General features: G+C 42.9%; 1 protein-coding gene across 1 annotated transcript; it reads right to left on the minus strand.

Moving 5' to 3' along the window:
- Window positions 1-4,872: 4,872 nt before the first annotated feature.
- prodhb (proline dehydrogenase (oxidase) 1b) lies at window positions 4,873-17,126 on the minus strand. Its single transcript, XM_079160526.1, has 14 exons — window positions 16,735-17,126; window positions 15,881-16,089; window positions 13,386-13,420; window positions 13,148-13,297; window positions 12,506-12,570; window positions 12,295-12,411; window positions 12,104-12,177; window positions 11,552-11,633; window positions 10,908-11,000; window positions 9,846-9,992; window positions 8,263-8,438; window positions 7,250-7,348; window positions 7,065-7,153; window positions 4,873-6,095 (listed from the first exon to the last, which is right to left on the minus strand). Exons 1-14 carry the CDS (start codon window positions 17,095-17,097, stop codon window positions 5,905-5,907), a joined length of 1,890 nt encoding a protein of 629 aa, XP_079016652.1. The 5' UTR covers window positions 17,098-17,126; the 3' UTR covers window positions 4,873-5,904.
- Window positions 17,127-17,309: the final 183 nt, after the last annotated feature.

Here is a 17,309-nt window from a genome sequence, read left to right on the forward strand (position 1 = left end):
TGAGCCGCTCCAAATCATCTCTCACCTCAGACTGATAGATATGGGAACTGATGGGAGGAATACTGTGTGTGGGTGCAGGAGGTTTGCGTGAGCTTGTACTGACAGTGCATGAATGTCTGACTGTGAACAAATGTTCTTTCACATCTATGGTTTCTTTATGTTTACGTGGGCACATGTGGTTATACATTTCAGGCGCCAGAAAAACGATTTTGTTGAGAGCCGTTGAGAGACGATAGAAATGCTCTCAATCTCATATTAGGACCATTACGGTTCGAAAAAACCCCACGATTAGTGTTACATAACAAGCGTAAAGACAACATTGACTTTTGATTTCAGGTGAGTCATGAACAGCAGTCTCCTGGGTGAAAGTCCTGTTTGACTCATCCACTAGCCCTAACCATCCACCCTCAGTGGACCTTCTCACTTACAATCACACTCGTTGTTATACCACTTAAAATAGCAGTCGTTTGATATACAATGTTACTTGCTCTACAGCATTCAATGTATCGGTGGTTTAGTAGAAACATACCATGCCAACAATGTGTTCCTGGCGACTCGATGCATGGGTGCCTTCATGTGTTCTTGTGGGTTTGTGTTTGTGCAAACGCTGGAAATCTTCACGGTCATATTCAAGAATTGGAACAAGGTCGTTTGGCTGTGACGGATCGCTTGCTCTGCTCCTTTTCTACATTGGTGGCATTCTCCAAGAACTTTCCTCTTGAACACCCACACACACACAGAGAGACAACCGCTCGTCTTCTCTTTTCCTCATCCAGTCGTGGCTCATTCGTGCTGCGCCACGCTTATCACTTTCAAAGGGAAACCAGAGTGCATCTCAAAGGGAAGAGATGAAAGCAGCTTGATGATCTATTATACATGGGGGCCATTCATAAGCAGAGAATAAAAGGTTTAGGTGTTGAGGGAGTATTTGCAGACTGTAAGAAGTTGAGACGAGACTCATTTTGTGTCATCCACCTTTACTGGTGATTTCAGGGGAGAGGGTTGTCTCCCCTGTCACGACCATTGTGTTGTTAATTCTTCCTGGACAGCTTTACTCGCCTCCAAATGACATTACTAAAAACACAAACCAGTCAGCGGTGACGCACCGACTGGAAGAAGAAATTATAAAAATTCATTTCAGGGATGTGTGAGGCGAGTGATATGTTGTTTGCCTTTTTTTTTTTCAGCCCTCCCTGTCACAAAACCTGTGATAAAACGCTCTGCCACACACATCCTATTTCCGATTTGACATATTATTTCAGTGATTTGTTTTTGATAGCAGTGATGACACGGATGGAGGCGGCACAATGTGACACTTTGGTGTGTGAAATAAAAGTGTTTTCCGTCATGCACACTTGACGGAAAACACAAACTTTCCGTCTCTCCCCTCTCTGCCGCTCTCCCTCGGTTTTTGATCATTTATGCTACGTTCTGCTCCTCTATTTGGGGCCGATGAGATTAGTCATCGCCTGTCCCATCTGTTGTGTTTACGACTCATTTGTTTACTCGCTGGTTCACATCAGAGCGTGCTGTGGCCAGGGGGATTCCTTCAGTGCGGGATGGGGTCCAGGCTCTGGGGTCAACTTAGCTCAATGATTCGTCACATTTCTCACTAAGTAGCTGTGATGAACAACACAGATTCCCTTATTTTCTGAACATAATTAATGTGCAAAGTAGTGAAAAAGTGCCATGTGACAGAGCCAAAAGGAGACAAAATGCAAGTCTTTTGCAGTGCTGTTTGGTAAGGTCAAACAACCATTTGACTACATGTGGATGTGCAACATGCTTAGCCAGGACCGACACGCGCTAATTCACCGGACACCATTTGAAAAGTCAATCCGCCTGCTTGTGGTTGCTGTCGTCAGTGAAATAGCTGTGAAGATGAACTCGACAGTACAGGTGGTGATGTGAAGCAAGCCAGCAATAGTTTCACATTATATAGATGAGGATAACGGACACAGCTGGAGTCATTCGCAGTCAAATAAAACTCTGCCGAAACCCAAAGTAGTCCACCATGAGATTTTTTATGTATGCCAGACGGGAAATTGTCTATTCGTCAAAGCTGTTTTCCACAGGCTCTTGATTTATTCTCAGTACTAATTCTGGATCACCGGAAGCTTAAGATATTTGTTTGTTTTGTTATATAAAATCATCTTCGCACATCAATTGCTTTTTGCACGTTTTACAGATTGAAATATTATTAGTTTTAATAGTAAGTTAATCTGTGGTCGGAGGTCACATTGTTCATGTGCAAAACAGTCAAAGCTTCCACAGCTTCAGGCTACGGTAGCCAACACTCCTTGCACACACAAAAAGAAGATTCAAAGCAAACAAGTCTACAGGAACAAATAATGCTTAATGGGACATAATGTGCTTATTTTGGCTGATGCTTGTAACATGTTGAATGAACACGTTATTTTTCTCTGTCAGTCTGAATATACCTGTATTTACTCGCTTCGTTTTAGCGACTGTCTCTTTAAAGCCCCTCTCCTGAAAAAGTCTTACCTGTTCTGATTGGCTTGAGAGTAAAATACTCGCACCTTTGCAAAGGTAGATCTCAAGCCGTTGATTGAGATGAAGCATTTCCAAGTGTATGTTGTTTTACATAAGATCTACATAAATGCATAAACAACCTGTTTACCTGCTTGGTCTGCGATGTAGGCTAAAAGTCATCTATTGCTGCGATATTTTGAACAAAATGTTGCTACTGACAACTTTCCTTCCTTGTATCAAAATGATTTGGTTGGTCTACAGCTGTCTGTTCTTATGTAACATTATATTAAAGGGACAGTTCGACGCTGGAAATATGAGGCTTCTGCCAGAAGGAGTTAGCTTAGCTCAGCACAAAGATTGGAAACAGCTAGCTTGGCGCTGTCCTTGGGTAACAAAATACACATACCAGTATCTCTAAAGTACACTATTCAACCGGTTTTAGTTTTATTTATTCTTTTTACCGGGTGTGGACGATTTTTTGGCCAGACCGGTGACTTCCTGGAGTCTTGCTAAGCTAACCGGCTGCTGGCTGTAGCTTCATAGTCTTTGTACAGACGTGAGATGGTGTATCAATCTTCTGATCTAACTCTCCACAAGAAAGCAAATGAGCTGTTACTGGGGAAATGTCAGTGTCTTGCAGAAAGTTACCAACCTCCTTTCTCCTTGTTTCTCCTTGTCAAGACATTTGAGCCAAGTTCGCCTCAGATGTTAAAATAAAATATTGACGTGTCTTGCAGCATTTTCATTGATGCCAATATACTCAGTTATGCTGTGCTTGTGATTCTGACCGGCCATGTAGAAATGACGTTGCGATTATGCTGCAATGTCGGGAAATACAGTCGACTGTCTATTGCTGCTCTTTCTGAATTGTTCCTTCATCTCCACTGTATTGAAGTTATATTTGTAGAGAAGAACCAGATGATTCAAACAACCAGTAACCAGCAGTGCAGAATACTCCCTGCAAGTAATGATGACTTAAAAAGCAGGCAGTTAGTGAGCATTACTGCCACTGCTACAGTCACATAATGTAGGAGTACACTGATGGATTCTCACTAATTCTTCGTCTCTGGTTCGAACTGAAATGTCAGTGAGATCCCTGATGTAAATGTTTAGTTTGAGTTACAGGGTAAGCAAGTTTCATGAATTAGCCTTCTACTGTATATTTCTAAATTATTTTTCTAACCTTTCTCAGCATTCCTGCTATATATAAAGTTGTAACATCATCTAACTACTGAGGGCATGACTGTTGAATTGAATGAGCACGGGCCCATTTTTCCGTTTTGTGCACTGTGAGCCAGTAATCTCTCCGTTCGCTGTCAAACGATAAAAATACACAATACTCCTGGGCGGCACAAAGCCGTCGCACTGCTTCCTATCGGTTCATCTATTGGCACACAAACGCTGATTGGAGATTAAGTGCCTGCTGGAACGCAGCAGCAGCAGCAGCAAGCCACGCAATCCATTGTGCCACAGAAAAGCCAAATCTTACCAAATTTCGAGATCTGAAGAACAATGCTCGGTGTGTTTTCAAATCGGGGCCTGTCACGTCATAATGTAGCTCTGCTTTAAAAAGCATCGGAACGCTGTGAGGCCCCATTGCAACCACACAGCCAAGGGCACAGCCAAACAAACCATCCGAGACATAAGACCGCGTGGAACCAATGGCAGAGGAGCCCGAAGAAATCGGTTACGTACGCCATCCTTCACATCCCCCATTATACAAAGTCACATTCATTACGTAAAATAAATTAACCCCAGCTGACTCTATTACATGCCTGTGTGCTTTAAAGTAGAGGTACGTGTTGATAAGTACCAAAGAATATGCTCAGCCCCTGGCTTGTTTTGATTGACTTGGAGCTTGTGTGTAATTCTTCCCACTTTAAAGTGTCCTCTAAATCAGCTGTGCGACTGAAGCTAACGAGGAAAACTCCAATGCCCTGCAAGAAGGGATTTGTTGGCAAATGTATACCCAAAGGCACATCTTACATCAAAAGTAGACTTGATTCTTAATTAAACCGATAGAATACAGCAGCGGTGACAGCTCTGTGGCGCTTCGCCTCAGTAAAACTTAACAGCCACTAAAGTTTCTTCTGAGCAATGATTAATGCATCCAATTTCTGTGATCTGTATTGAGCCTAGCATCATGGGTAATTAAATGATGGTCTACAGAGCACTGACTGCTCCCATAAAATGACAAGGCCATAATTATCATGAAGCGTGGTTACCCTCTGTCTCAAATACTAATTGTGTATCAATAACCAAGTGGAAGATGTCACGAGAATTTACGCCCAAAACAGCCCAAGCTGTGCCGATAGCTCACAGCTACAATGCTGCAGTCAACAACACCCAGTTCTCTTCTTCACAAAAAAAATGCAAGTAGACCTTTCAGACAGCGCATGTTTATTCATTGAGAAATAGCACAGGTCCGTACAGTGAGATGTGTAAAACCAACAAATGTAATTACCTGCTTCAAATGTATTTACATCGCCAAAGATAACAACTGCAGTGTTAATCCATCAACGTGGAATAAGACCAAAAGGCAAACCTCTAACTTATTATTCCCTTGTGCAAAACAACCTGCCAGACTTGCAGGCGTCTGTATTAGAAGGAGGTTCACCCGCTGAATACTGAACGCTGTGCGTTCTCTCGTAACGCCTCAGCGGCCAAGAATATAGCTTCCTCCAGTAAATACAATAACAAAAGCATTGCACTCTTAGAAGAAGAGGGATGTGCTGTGAGGAGCCGTTTGTACTTTTCTCATTGAGGTTGCCTGTTTGAAAACGATGCCCGTTTATTAATCAAACGCAGCACACACACACACAACTATAGTGCAGACCAGCCTCCTCGGGGACGGCGTGGCCGTCCAAGAGTCAAAAAACGTTAATATAGGAGGAGAATATTGATGTTTCCTTTACTACCATTTAAATCAAGACTGTTATTTTTATTATTGTTGTCCCTCTCCAAGATGAAGAGGGTGATAAACAGAGACGCCCGCCCCGGTCTCGTTGACATTTTAGGGAGTCCTTTTGGAGCAGTAAAGATGCCCACTTGATGGATACTAGAGCTCTATAGACAATGGGAAGACACAATGAGGAATGCTTATGGATGCAGAGGCGGATAAGCAAAATAAATAGAGAGGACACGGGTAGTACACAAAAGAAAAGATGGAGGTGAAGGTGGAACGGCGAGGAACAGTAAAGGAGGAAACCCACTGTGCAGAGACAGAATACGAGAGTCCGTCAGCATGAAAAACTCCAGGACAGGGTAGAACGGGAGATGTACATCCAGGGAGAGCTGTACAGAGCGAGAGACAGAACAGACAGCCACAGCAGCAGCCGTCAACTAGAGAAGATAAAAAAATAAAAAATAACTCGACACGTTGACACACTCTCTGTCTCTTCTTCTGTTTTCTCAGTACACTGGTCTGTAGAGAAGCTCCCCAGAGGCGAGTCTGCGTTTCAGCTCCTTCCACAGCAGCTCCCTCTCCTTTAAGGCGCCCTTCATGAAGCCTCGGTTCTCCTGGGCTCTCCGAGACAGGTAGGGCATCACCTCGCTCACCGGCCCATAGGGGACGTACTTATAGACGGGGAAGCCAGCCTGGCCTGTGTTCCGGGTGGATGAGATGGGAGGAAACAAAAGAAGAAGAACAAAAAAAAGGCATGATATATGAATGAAGAAGGTAAGAAATCTATTTACAAATATCTTTAGAGAGATTGCTAAGAAGTGATCTTTGATTGACTAGTTACATCACTACTGGACGCCATCTCAACAGGCTCCCCTCGCCGACTGATTGCTACAATCCTTCTAATCAGGCAGGTTTGCAGCGTTTGCACGGGCACCCTCACTTTGCCGCATTCGAATTAGAGGAGCTTGCTGCCGTCTGCCAGTCAGGCTCTCATACTGTGACTGTTTTGCCGGGGCTGACTCATTGAAATAAACGTCCCTTCAACTATTCCACAATTACTCGCAAAACACGACGAGACAAAAACAAAGTCATGACAACAACGATGTCTATATGGCACCTTTTAAAAAAAAAAGAAAAAAAGGAAAAGGTGTCGTAAATGATAGGCAAATAATAAAGAGCTCAACTCAAGATTCAAAGACACGGCACTGGCTGCTCCGTCCTTCGAGAAAACCGCAAAGAAACACGTGTGTCTGTTTACATCAGTACCGGTCAAGGCCGTTTCAACTTGAGCCTCACGTTGACAGACAACTTGCCCGCCGCCTCCGTGTCTGTCTTTGACTGACAAACAAAGTGGCGCGAGTAGGCAGCAGCGCTTCTTTAAGACAGCTCATCAATAGCGAAAGCGCCTCAGTTCATATGTTACCTCGCGGGCTGCAGACTGACTTCTACATGTGCACTTCATGCAGTCCGAGTGGCCTGTAGGGTATATAGATGGTGCAGCTGAAGGGTTTTTAAGCTCAGGACACAGCTGAGAGTTATAGGGGACGGCAGCGGATACAGATCCCGCGAAGGCTGACCTCAAACCGTCAAGTCGCCCCTATGTAGGGCAGCAGCCATCGTGCCTAGTCATTGTTGGTTGTGTTTGCGTGTGTTTTTTGTTCCTCACCCAGTGGGAAGCTGATCTGATCACACATGCCCAGGAGTTGACCGAAGTACACCTTGTTCTCTCTGGCTAAGAGACCCATCTCATTCATTCTGAAGAAAAGGGAGAGAGAGAGAGAGAGAGAGACTTGGAATAACAAAAAACTATTGAAAGTGTATTTTTCAACAGTGGTATGATTAAAAGCGTACCTCTTCAAGGTGTGTTTCACTGTGTCCTCATTATGGGAAGCCACCATAACGTTGGCATTTCTGGTCAGGGCAATCTCGTCCAGCACATAGTCCAGACACCTGACGCAAACACAGACACCCAAAATGCTCACAAGGACGGCAATTTAATGGCACTGCTGTCTTTTGACAGAATTGTGAACCGTTACCTGCGAAGTGTGAATCACCACACTCGTTTTCTACTAAACGTGTCTGAAGTTTGCACGTTGTGGTTGACCTTCGTCCAAAGGAATCACTCATGTTTGATTTAATGTGTGTTGCAGGACTATCTTTACTAAACAGTGAAGTATTCCAAAAACACTGAATGTATTTACATGAAATGTGAACCAATCCATTCAGGGAAGAGCTCCGTGTTCTGCTTTCCTGCTGGTGTGGCTGTGTTTGTATGCATCTGCATATTTTAAATCCCACCTCCTGCTGTGCTGTACAGCAAATCAGCTAAACTTTGTGTCTCTCATGTTTTGATGTTTACCTCTAAATCAAATGCTTGAGGGTGGCCTTTGCTCTTTTTGCGAAAAACATATTGATAACCACGGGGTGATGTCTTTGAGATCACCAAAAATCTACTGAGGGGAATGTAAGAAAATTGTTACAACACAGCAGCCCTGCAGCTGGATGGTCCTCTGTAACTTGCACTAGGATTACTCAACAGGGTGGAAGATTGCTGACGCAAGTAGTTAAACCCGGAGAGACTCTGATTGAAGGACCGCTTCCTTTAAAATGAACTGTGCTGTCCAGTGCAGCAGATTTGTGCCTCGAAGGTCACCGGTTTTAATCTTTGAACCTCATGGGAAAAGCAGGGTGGCACAATTTATTTGTAAAAGAGTGCAAGACACATTTAATTCCAAACTGCTATCCAATGGCAAAAGGCTGAAAGTGGCAGACAGAGAGCTGGGCTTAGCTAAAACAAGATCAAACTTTGCAGATGCACATTTGGGCAGCTGTGAAGAGACAAAGAATCGAGCCTTGGCTCTTACCTGTGGTACATTATATTGGTGGACTCATAATCAGGGTTTAGAGGGTCCTCATAACCAACGTCTTTGGCCCTCTCCCGCTCCTGATACATGTAGGCCCCCCGCACCAGCTTTGCAGCAAAGTGCCAACCCTCCCGTCGAGACAATTCCACGTCCATTGTAACGTTGTCGTAGGCCTCCTGCAGAGCAAAAGAAGATTCACACTTTAGCAAAGATGAACCAAAAACCAAGCCAAAAGTGAATTGATTTTCAATGTTGAGCTGAGCAGAGTAACACATTTCCTAACTCCTGTAGACCTAATAGTCAACTATTACAGAGCCAAATTATGCGTTACGGCACCATACAGTTGGATTATTGCTCTTACAGCCTATGTGGGTCTACCCATTCTACCTAATAGTGATGCACGGGACAACTTTATGCATACAGCAGCACTGTTGCCAAGACTGAGGTCTGAGACGAGCCGACTCGAGCACAGTGTGTTCTCAGAGGGAGAGGAGCTTTGTCTGTATCAGTGCGAGACAACGCGACACGGGTCCCCATAACTCTTACCTTCGTTCGTCTCGGGGCTTTCTGTTGTTGTATTGCCTTGTTTTTCGCTGCTTTGTCTGTCAAAGCACTTTGTAAATGCCGTTTTTAAAAGGTGTTCGATAAATAAAGTTATTGATGTTATAGATGGCGTGCGAGCTACGAGCAGGCACAGAGGCGTTAATGCTCGACGCGCTGCTTGTTGCTGTCTCCGAAATGCCAAAGGGCATACGAACAAAATAGGTATTACCAGCAAAAAACACCATATACGGACCTCCTCCATGCCGAGGAGGAATTGATATTAACAGTAAACTCATATCTTGCATTTACTTCTTTATCGCCTTTATGCAATCCCTGTTAAGTCAAGTATTATTTTAAAACGAGGTAATTGTTTTACAGGATATTCAACCTTTGTTTCATGTTAATACATACTTGACTGGCTGGAAGTACTTACTCTAATAATAAACTTCCTGTTTCTAAAGCATTTAAAAACAAATTGTCCGTCTTTGTAAAATCCACAGAAATGTTAACAGGGATTTAATCAGTGAACTATTCGTGTGAGAGATCCAGAGGTGCATGACCAAGGGCCGTGACCACTTGCGGAGCCGTGACCACGTCATTTTCTGGTGACATTGGCAACAAAGCAGTGGTGTATCACTACGTGAAGCAACTTGTGACAAAGTGGGACCCACGATAATCTATACGCTTGTATTCTATCGGACAGGTTGTGTGTGTTATCTTTACCTCACAATACCGTGCGTTGCAGGTGACAATATGGTAAGCCTACTGTACGAACGTTTGATAGAATAATACGGTTGTATTTACAGAAAATCTAAATAGAGCCACAAAATTCCCCTCAACATTATCCTCTTCTTGGCCACGTCCCTGTTTCATCTCCAACACAGCTGACTCACTGTAATCTCTTCACACGTTGACATTTGGAGCGACACGATTCGTCACAGCGGCATGCTCTTCCACCGTGAGACTTAGAACTGTTGTGTCTGCGAGCTTTGTGTGCAGATACTTGATTTACACATTTCAATCGCTGGGAAGTTCCTGACCTTCAGATAACATTGGTAGGTGTTGAAGATGACAGGCTTTTCTTTGTTGTAGAGCCTCTGCATCTCTAATGTCAGTCTGCTGATAGCCGGCTGGAGGTAGGTTTGCTCTGCATCCACCATCAGGCGAACACCATTCTCAATGGCATGCTGGGGGGAAAAAAAATGAATAATTTAAATGTATATAATAGTTGTATAACTAAAGCATCTTTTATTAAATGAATGTGATTGCCAACTTTCTGTCTACAGATACATCGTGTTAGAACTGCTCCCCATTGTTCTCCTTTGTTTCCTTGTAGTGCCCCCAGCTGTACTTTCACTCACCTGTCGTTCGTCAGCTCAGCGCCCCGCCCAGCCGGCACACCTGCCTTCCATCAACCTCATCAACCACAGTATATAAAGCTTAGCTCTGCGCCAACTCGCTGTCAGAGTCTTGACAGCCCTCGGTGGTCGCGTGTGACCTTTGCGTTGATGTTTCTGATATTTGGTTCGTGCTTATTTGCCTCGCTTAACGACTCGTTCTGTGTCTCAAGATCAACATCGCTCACATTATCAAGCCTGTGAATACACTCAAGCCTTGTCATGCCAGCCACTCATCGCCGTACTCCCTGCCTCACTCCCTGAACGCAACCACAGCTCTCGGCCTTCGGATTTCCCCCTCTCAGTGCCGATTCCCTTTCTACTTAAATAAATAAAACAATGACATTGTTTAAATGTCTCCCGCTGCGACCCTTTGTCCGTGTGTGGGCTCTCCTCCGGTTCTTAACACATTGTGACACTTTGGATACAAATAATACAGAACATTTGTGATTGTGCTTATGCTTACAATGGTTAGCGCTGCAGTGGGCTTGGTTATTATTAAAACGGCACCGCTGTACGATACTGGACGGCTTTTATCTGTTGTACACACATTTGCCCACACTGAAAAAGATATTCCTATCAGAAACTGTATGAGCATGTAAAGTAAAATATATTGTCTGAAGATACACACAAAAAATATGTCATGGCAACCAAGAAAGCACAGCTAGATCCTTGAACCAGTCTTTGTGGTTATTGTGAGATTACCTTGACCAGGATGTCCATGCGCTGCAACATCCTCTTCATTTGTTTCTCCTCCTCTGAAGTGAACGTCTTCAGCAGAGGCTCCAGCTCACCTAGCTGAGCAAACAACCCGGGAGCGTCAGTGTGCAGCATGAGACGCCAATGAGCCAAATACCACACAGCATGGCACCCATTGGTGCTTCTTAGTTTATCACCCCCCTTGAGCTCTTCAGCTGTTTTTAGTCCAAGGTCAACAGATATGTCGTAACTCGCCAAATTTTGTAGACGTGCTGTTAAACAAGGCAGCTCAGAGCCAAGTCCTCCACACTTGACATCGCAGCTATCCCCGTTTTACAACAGGACACGGTTGAGGATAAATTGACTCCAAATTTGGTGTAACCTGAAATACATTTTCAATGGCAAGTTTGGGGGCTGATAAAAGTAATAAATAGCTGTAACTGGTACATCGTATTAGGTTCAAGGATCACAACAAACTAGTCACAAAAAAACTGAAAAAGAGTAAACTGTATGGACAAACGCTTATTTTCAGGGCAACTTGACAGCGAGGAATAAATAAGTAAAATGAATTCCATTTAAACATTCTGGGATTTTCCTTTAACTGCCCTTATTTATAGTCGATTTGTCTCTCTGTGTTTTCTGCTGCTGACCTCTACATTTGGGACGACCAGCAGGTCCGATATCTTCCTTCTGTCGTCTATGAGGCTGTTCCAGTCCAGCATGTCTATGGTTCTGTCAAGGCAGAAGATGGAAAGGTATCATATATGTTATGGCAACAGTGTATTAGTGAGTGAAAAATGTGACCAGTATCTTGTTTTTTTGTTTTATTTTTGGAAGTTATAAACCTTTCTCCTTTTTTTTCATGAGGTAGTGTGACTTTATAACGGAATTTGTATTAAAAGAAATTGCCAAACAAATATATTGAACAATACTGTGCCCGTACTGTGAAGTGAACTATGAAGATGCATACATCAAGAAAAAAATAGTATATTGTATTGTATTTTGTTTTACAGTGGAAAACAGTGGTGATAAAATTGTGATTTAATGTTGTGAGTAAATAGTAAGAGTTGGAAGTATTACCAATGCAAAAAGCAACGCAATCCATGCAATAATACTAAGTAATAATAATACTAAGTATTTTCTGTGTGTAACGTTGACATTGTTTTACAGATATTTCCTATCTATTTCAGTAAGATGCTTACCCTGGAGTTCCCTCTTTCTTTCCAATCAACCAGCTCTGCAAGTCACCCTTTGCACCCAGTGTGGTCAGGAACTCCTAGAGGAACATGAAGATCTTAAGTACTGCAAACAAGCACATAGTGTTGCAATATGAAGTGGGAACGTGAAGATGATCGATAACATCGGATGTAAAAGATGAGAAAAACAACTCCACCTGCAGTTGTTTCAGCTCCAGCCTCCGCTCTAAGGCCTCACTGCTGTCTTCCCCCTGCTGTGATGCCAGGAAGGTGAAAAATTGCCGCCATTTCACCAGGACCTCTGAGAACTGGAGCTATAATAAAAAAAAGAAAGAAATGTCAGTCCACTACCTCGAGAATATCAGCTAAACTAGTGTGCTGAATTTTTTATCATTCTGTCGTGCCTACCAGGAAGTGAGGCCGTCCTAGAGCAGTCATTTTGATGGCAGAAAAACTGTCCATTGAACTCCCACCTAGAGGTTGAACATACGTGAAGTTTTTTTCAAAAGTTCAAGTTAAAGGCAAAATGATGAACATTATGGTAAATGAATGCTTTAAGACCCAGAGAAACGGAAGTTAGAGCGTCTTTATCTTCCATACTGTAACATATCCCTGAGTGAATCTGACTATTTGAGCCTTGTACAGTTACACGAGGGATTTAAATCCTCTAAAAGGTGGGCGTGCTTATTGCTCCTCCGCAGTCCAAATATGGTAACTTCCATTAATCGAATGCAAAAAAAGCCAAGATGGCAACGTCTGTATTCCAGAAAACATGATTGGATTTTGATATCAAAATTTATAATTTTTATTTTTTTATGCATATATTGTTAAATAGGTGCACAATATGACCGCCGATGTGATCTAAAATGTCATCTCGGCTTTAATGTGGATTACAGAACCGGACCACATGTCTGCTGGTTGAGGGATGAAAAGAAACTGGATCGTAAATATTCATGAGCCAGATTAGAGTTTACATCTTTAACACAATGTGTCAAAGCCGACATATCGTAAAGTCGTATAACTGTTGAGGTTTTATTCCTGTTGACCCACCAGAAGCCTTGATACATTTGATAAAGGTCTCCATGTGCTGGTCACATTTGGCCTCATCGGCGTAGAAATACGTGCGGGCTCCAGTCACACCCCCGCGACGATCCCTGAACGGTTTGTGTGCTTTGTATTTGCTCTCTCTGTGGTCCTCCCCTGGGGATGAAAACACATTTGCATGCTTATTACTGCTAATTACATCATACACTGCGTCCACAAATGAGAACAAAACAAGGCGTCTTACCTATGCTCTCTTTCTCTGCAGCGGATACACATGAGCTAAATTAGAAGAAATACAAAAGGATAAAATAAGTTCATTTGCGCTGTGTTTGGGCATTTTTGGAAATATAAATTACGTCACAAATACAGCAAATGTCTTTAAATGTTGGCCTTGTGGCAACGGCATGTCAGAGGCAGACATTGTGTTTAGTGACACTATATATGCTGAACTGTCCGGCTGTCAGCCTGCTGACCCTCCAGAGAGGACAGTTTGGAGCATCACACCACACTTGACCTATCCCCCCCCCCTCATCTCAGGGAACTGGGGATCTCATGTAACCAAATGGATGACTGATCACTCAGCATGCTTGACATTAGGGACGTCAATAGGGTTCAAAGCCAGGGAACTGAGGGGAGTTATCTTTTAACATGACATGCCATTTGTCTGGCACTTTTACTGTACAAAATCTGGATTTAACTGCAGTGTGAGTTTATTGGACATTGACATACATTGTATTGTCTTACACACGTTTAGCTAAGGCCACTTGTTAAGTATTGTTTTCTTTATGTATATTTTGAATAAAAAAAATAGTGGGGCCGAATCTATCAGTCAGAATAGTCAACACACTATTGAATTCAATAATCATTTATCAAAAAGTGATGATACGCTCATTCTGTTTTATATCATTGTAAATTAAATGTTTTGGACCATTGGTCGGATAAAACAAATTACTATAAAATGTCAACTTGGGCTCTGGCCATTTCTTCATTAGTGTCCAACATATTTTAGACTTACTGATTACTCAATTAATTAAAAAAAAAAAAGATGTATTTATTTATAATGCAGACTTCAAGATAAAAAAGAAACATTTCAGAGCTTTACATAGCACCGAGTAGCTGGGTGATAAAACCCTGTCAGTACTGGTTCCAGTTGAGGTTTTAACTGTGCCATGACTTAAATGTACTAGAAGCACTGATTATTAATTAAATATTGTCATGAGATTGTCATATTTTAATATAATGTATTGTTTTATGCCAGCTTCATTACAATAAACTCCGTACGGCCCTTCAAAAGAATAATGAAATCCAAAGTGTCAAATCAGGGGTATGTATTTTAGACAGAACTGAAGCCTGGCATAAGTAAGTATCATGCTCTCAACATCAAGCCAGGCCCGAGGCCTCTGATCCTTAAATCTTCTTTCTGTTGGAAGGAGCTAATGCTGTTGTTGCTATCTTGGCAGATCATTGGGAGTGCCTGTCAAACCCTGCTGTCTGAGATCAAGCTGGCTTAAAGTATCTTGTCCTCCTGCTTTACCGTCTGAAGGTGTATGTTCACCAAACAAAAGCTTTCGAGGCTGAGGTTTGATTCTTCTTTTGATGTTTCCAAGCAGACATCCCCAAGACAAAGTATATCAAAGCCGTGCAAAGCAGTGATATCTTCTTACTGGTGGTATGGTATTAAAAGAAACACATACACCGAGTTGAAATAGAAGAAAGGTGAGCCTGGTTGCTTTATCTCCTTCCAGAATGTGTTACAACACGATAAAAGAATGTGTTACAACACGATAAAACAACGTGTTACAACACGATAAAAGAATGTGTTACAACACGACAAAACAACTACAGATGTCTGACATTATGTTTGACATTATGTCTGGCACAAGCTGACATTGCAGTCACTTTACGTCAACACATTTAAACATAAACATACTGCCTAACACCCTTGTTTATTCACTACGTCTGACCTTTATGAATCTACAGATGTTGTGCGAGATAAATACAAAGTCGGTGTTAAAGACAAAATAAGATCTGCCCTTTAGGGCTGATTATTACACTCATGCAAAGTCAACCTGACAAGTGCGTTTGTCTTTTTTTAACATCAATGAAAAAAGGCTCCAAATAATATTCCCTTTTACTTCCTCTCTATTCACTGATTCGACGTTGAAGCGACTCCTAAATGGGCCAAGAAAAAGTCCATAATGTATTTTAGAGTACGAGATGTCCTAATTACTCATAATGCATGAACGCCCAGAGCTACAACTTAAGTAGCATTGCTGCTGCCTCGGCCCAGAGAGGCGGCTTGCATAAGGTCGGTACTATCATCCAAGTTAACATCAGCTCACGGATCAAATAGCCACACTGCCTTGTGTGCTACCCCATGTGACAGGATTCCTACCGAGTCCGAATTTCTCTCCAGCCAACCAATCCAGACCGAGGGGCCACGACTGAGCCAGCAAATCATGCTGTGGAGAGTGTTTACTTCCTGGTTGTGAGGCATATTAAAATAAACCTGACATCAAGCAAATGGAAAATACTCTGCAAGGTAATTAAAACAAGACACTATCTATGAAGTTCTACGGACAATTTAATCTTTATATAACTGAGCTGACACCAATGATTCCTCCTCACTTTAATACCAACTGCTGACATCTATTCAAATCCTGAAAAACACACTTCAACTGATAATGTAGAGCCAAAAACCTATTTAGTTGCATGAAATGTGTAATAATACTCTCATACTCCATCTCTTTTTGCCCAGCCTCCTCCTGGCTGATGTCCTCCTCCACGCTGTAGTCCAGGACAGAGCCGACGCCGAAGGCCTGATTCTTCTGGATCAGCGGCCTGATGGCCACGTGGTCCTCACCGGCCACAAACTGGCCGTAAAACGTCATCTTCATGAGTTGGTTGAAGGCTCGCTCACCCAGGATCTTCTTACCTAGATCCATTATCTGAGCAGAAAGGGAGAGAGGTTAAATCACCAGTTCATGATTTTTTTTTGACAGGTGTATAAAATGCTCATAACTTATTCTGCATGTCGTTTACTGCAGGGTAGTTTCAGTGACTCATTCTGACTCAAAAAAGACCGTTTTTGAAAGAAACAGGTTTAACTGAGAGACTGGAAAAGCCACACACTGATCCCTCGTAAGCAAAGGAATTCAAGTCATGTTCTTACCCTCAAGCTAAAGACGAAAACAGGGACAACATATGAAATTTAAAAGCTACACTAAAAATCTGCGTTTCGCCAGATTATATTTCTACTGCTTAACATTCTGTGTGGAGCTACTTGCTTTCACAAACCACAGCCCAGCTCTCCATTGATGACGTCGTGAGAAGTGTGGAAGGAATGAACCTGCAGCGCTGCAAAAGTCTATGAAATGACTCATATGCACCACAGGTGTGTCTTATGGCCATTCCGTTTATATACAGTGTATTGACATTACTAGATAGACATTATAACGTTATAAAATGCCTATGTTATGTGAAAACGTCACATGAGAGGAAACAAGTATGCTAACCTATTTTACCTGTTTAAAATGCTGCCGGCATAAAGTCACCTGTACAACTCGCGTAAACGTGGTTAATGGCCGAGTTACCTCTGTATTCTTTTCAACCAGGAAGTCATAGGAGCAGAGTTTGAAAACCACCAAACTTCTGAGCAGCTCTAATGAGTCTTTGCTCTTATATGCCCTCTGTGTCTGGTCAAAGTCTACGGACATCTCATTAGCAGCGGAGGTGGAGGTGGTTCCGTCTCTCCCCGGCTGTCCGGGAACAGCCGACCGTGCCGAGTCATCGTGAGCCCCGCCGCGGCTGCTCACGTCGTCACGCGTCTGGGTCGCGGAGGTCGAGGACCGGAATCTTTGGCTGAGGACGAACCGCTTGAGAGCTGGCCCGGCTTTGACGTGAAACATCAGCCTGGAGGAGGTAGACATCAGCGTTTGCCAAGTTCGGCAGACCATCTGCCAGTGCGAGCTGCGCACGCTTCAGCGCAAACAGGTAGGAAGCCAAAACAAGATCATCACTCGGTTGGTGGATACAGCCTGTGACGCAAGAGTTGCTTTTTCACTCCCAAACTTTTTTTTTTGACGTCATAGGTGCACTGCTGTAATACTCCCCCCCCCTCGTTATAGACAACAAACAGTTTGTTGTTGTACTTTCTCAACCGAATTCC

The sequence above is a fragment of the Pholis gunnellus genome (genome assembly GCF_910591455.1).
Source record: "Pholis gunnellus genome assembly, chromosome: 6".
Taxonomy (NCBI): domain Eukaryota; kingdom Metazoa; phylum Chordata; class Actinopteri; order Perciformes; family Pholidae; genus Pholis; species Pholis gunnellus.

Bases quoted from the DNA above. Each gene is read 5' to 3' on its own strand.
- prodhb (XM_079160526.1), bottom strand. From the start codon at position 17,097: ATGGTCTGCCGAACTTGGCAAACGCTGATGTCTACCTCCTCCAGGCTG. The intron at 8,439-9,845 runs GTCAGGAACTTC...TTTGCTCTGCAG, and splicing joins CCTACCAATGTTATCTGAAG to GAGGCCTACGACAACGTTAC. The intron at 6,096-7,064 runs GTGAGGAACAAA...CCCGGAACACAG, and splicing joins TCAGATCAGCTTCCCACTGG to GCCAGGCTGGCTTCCCCGTC.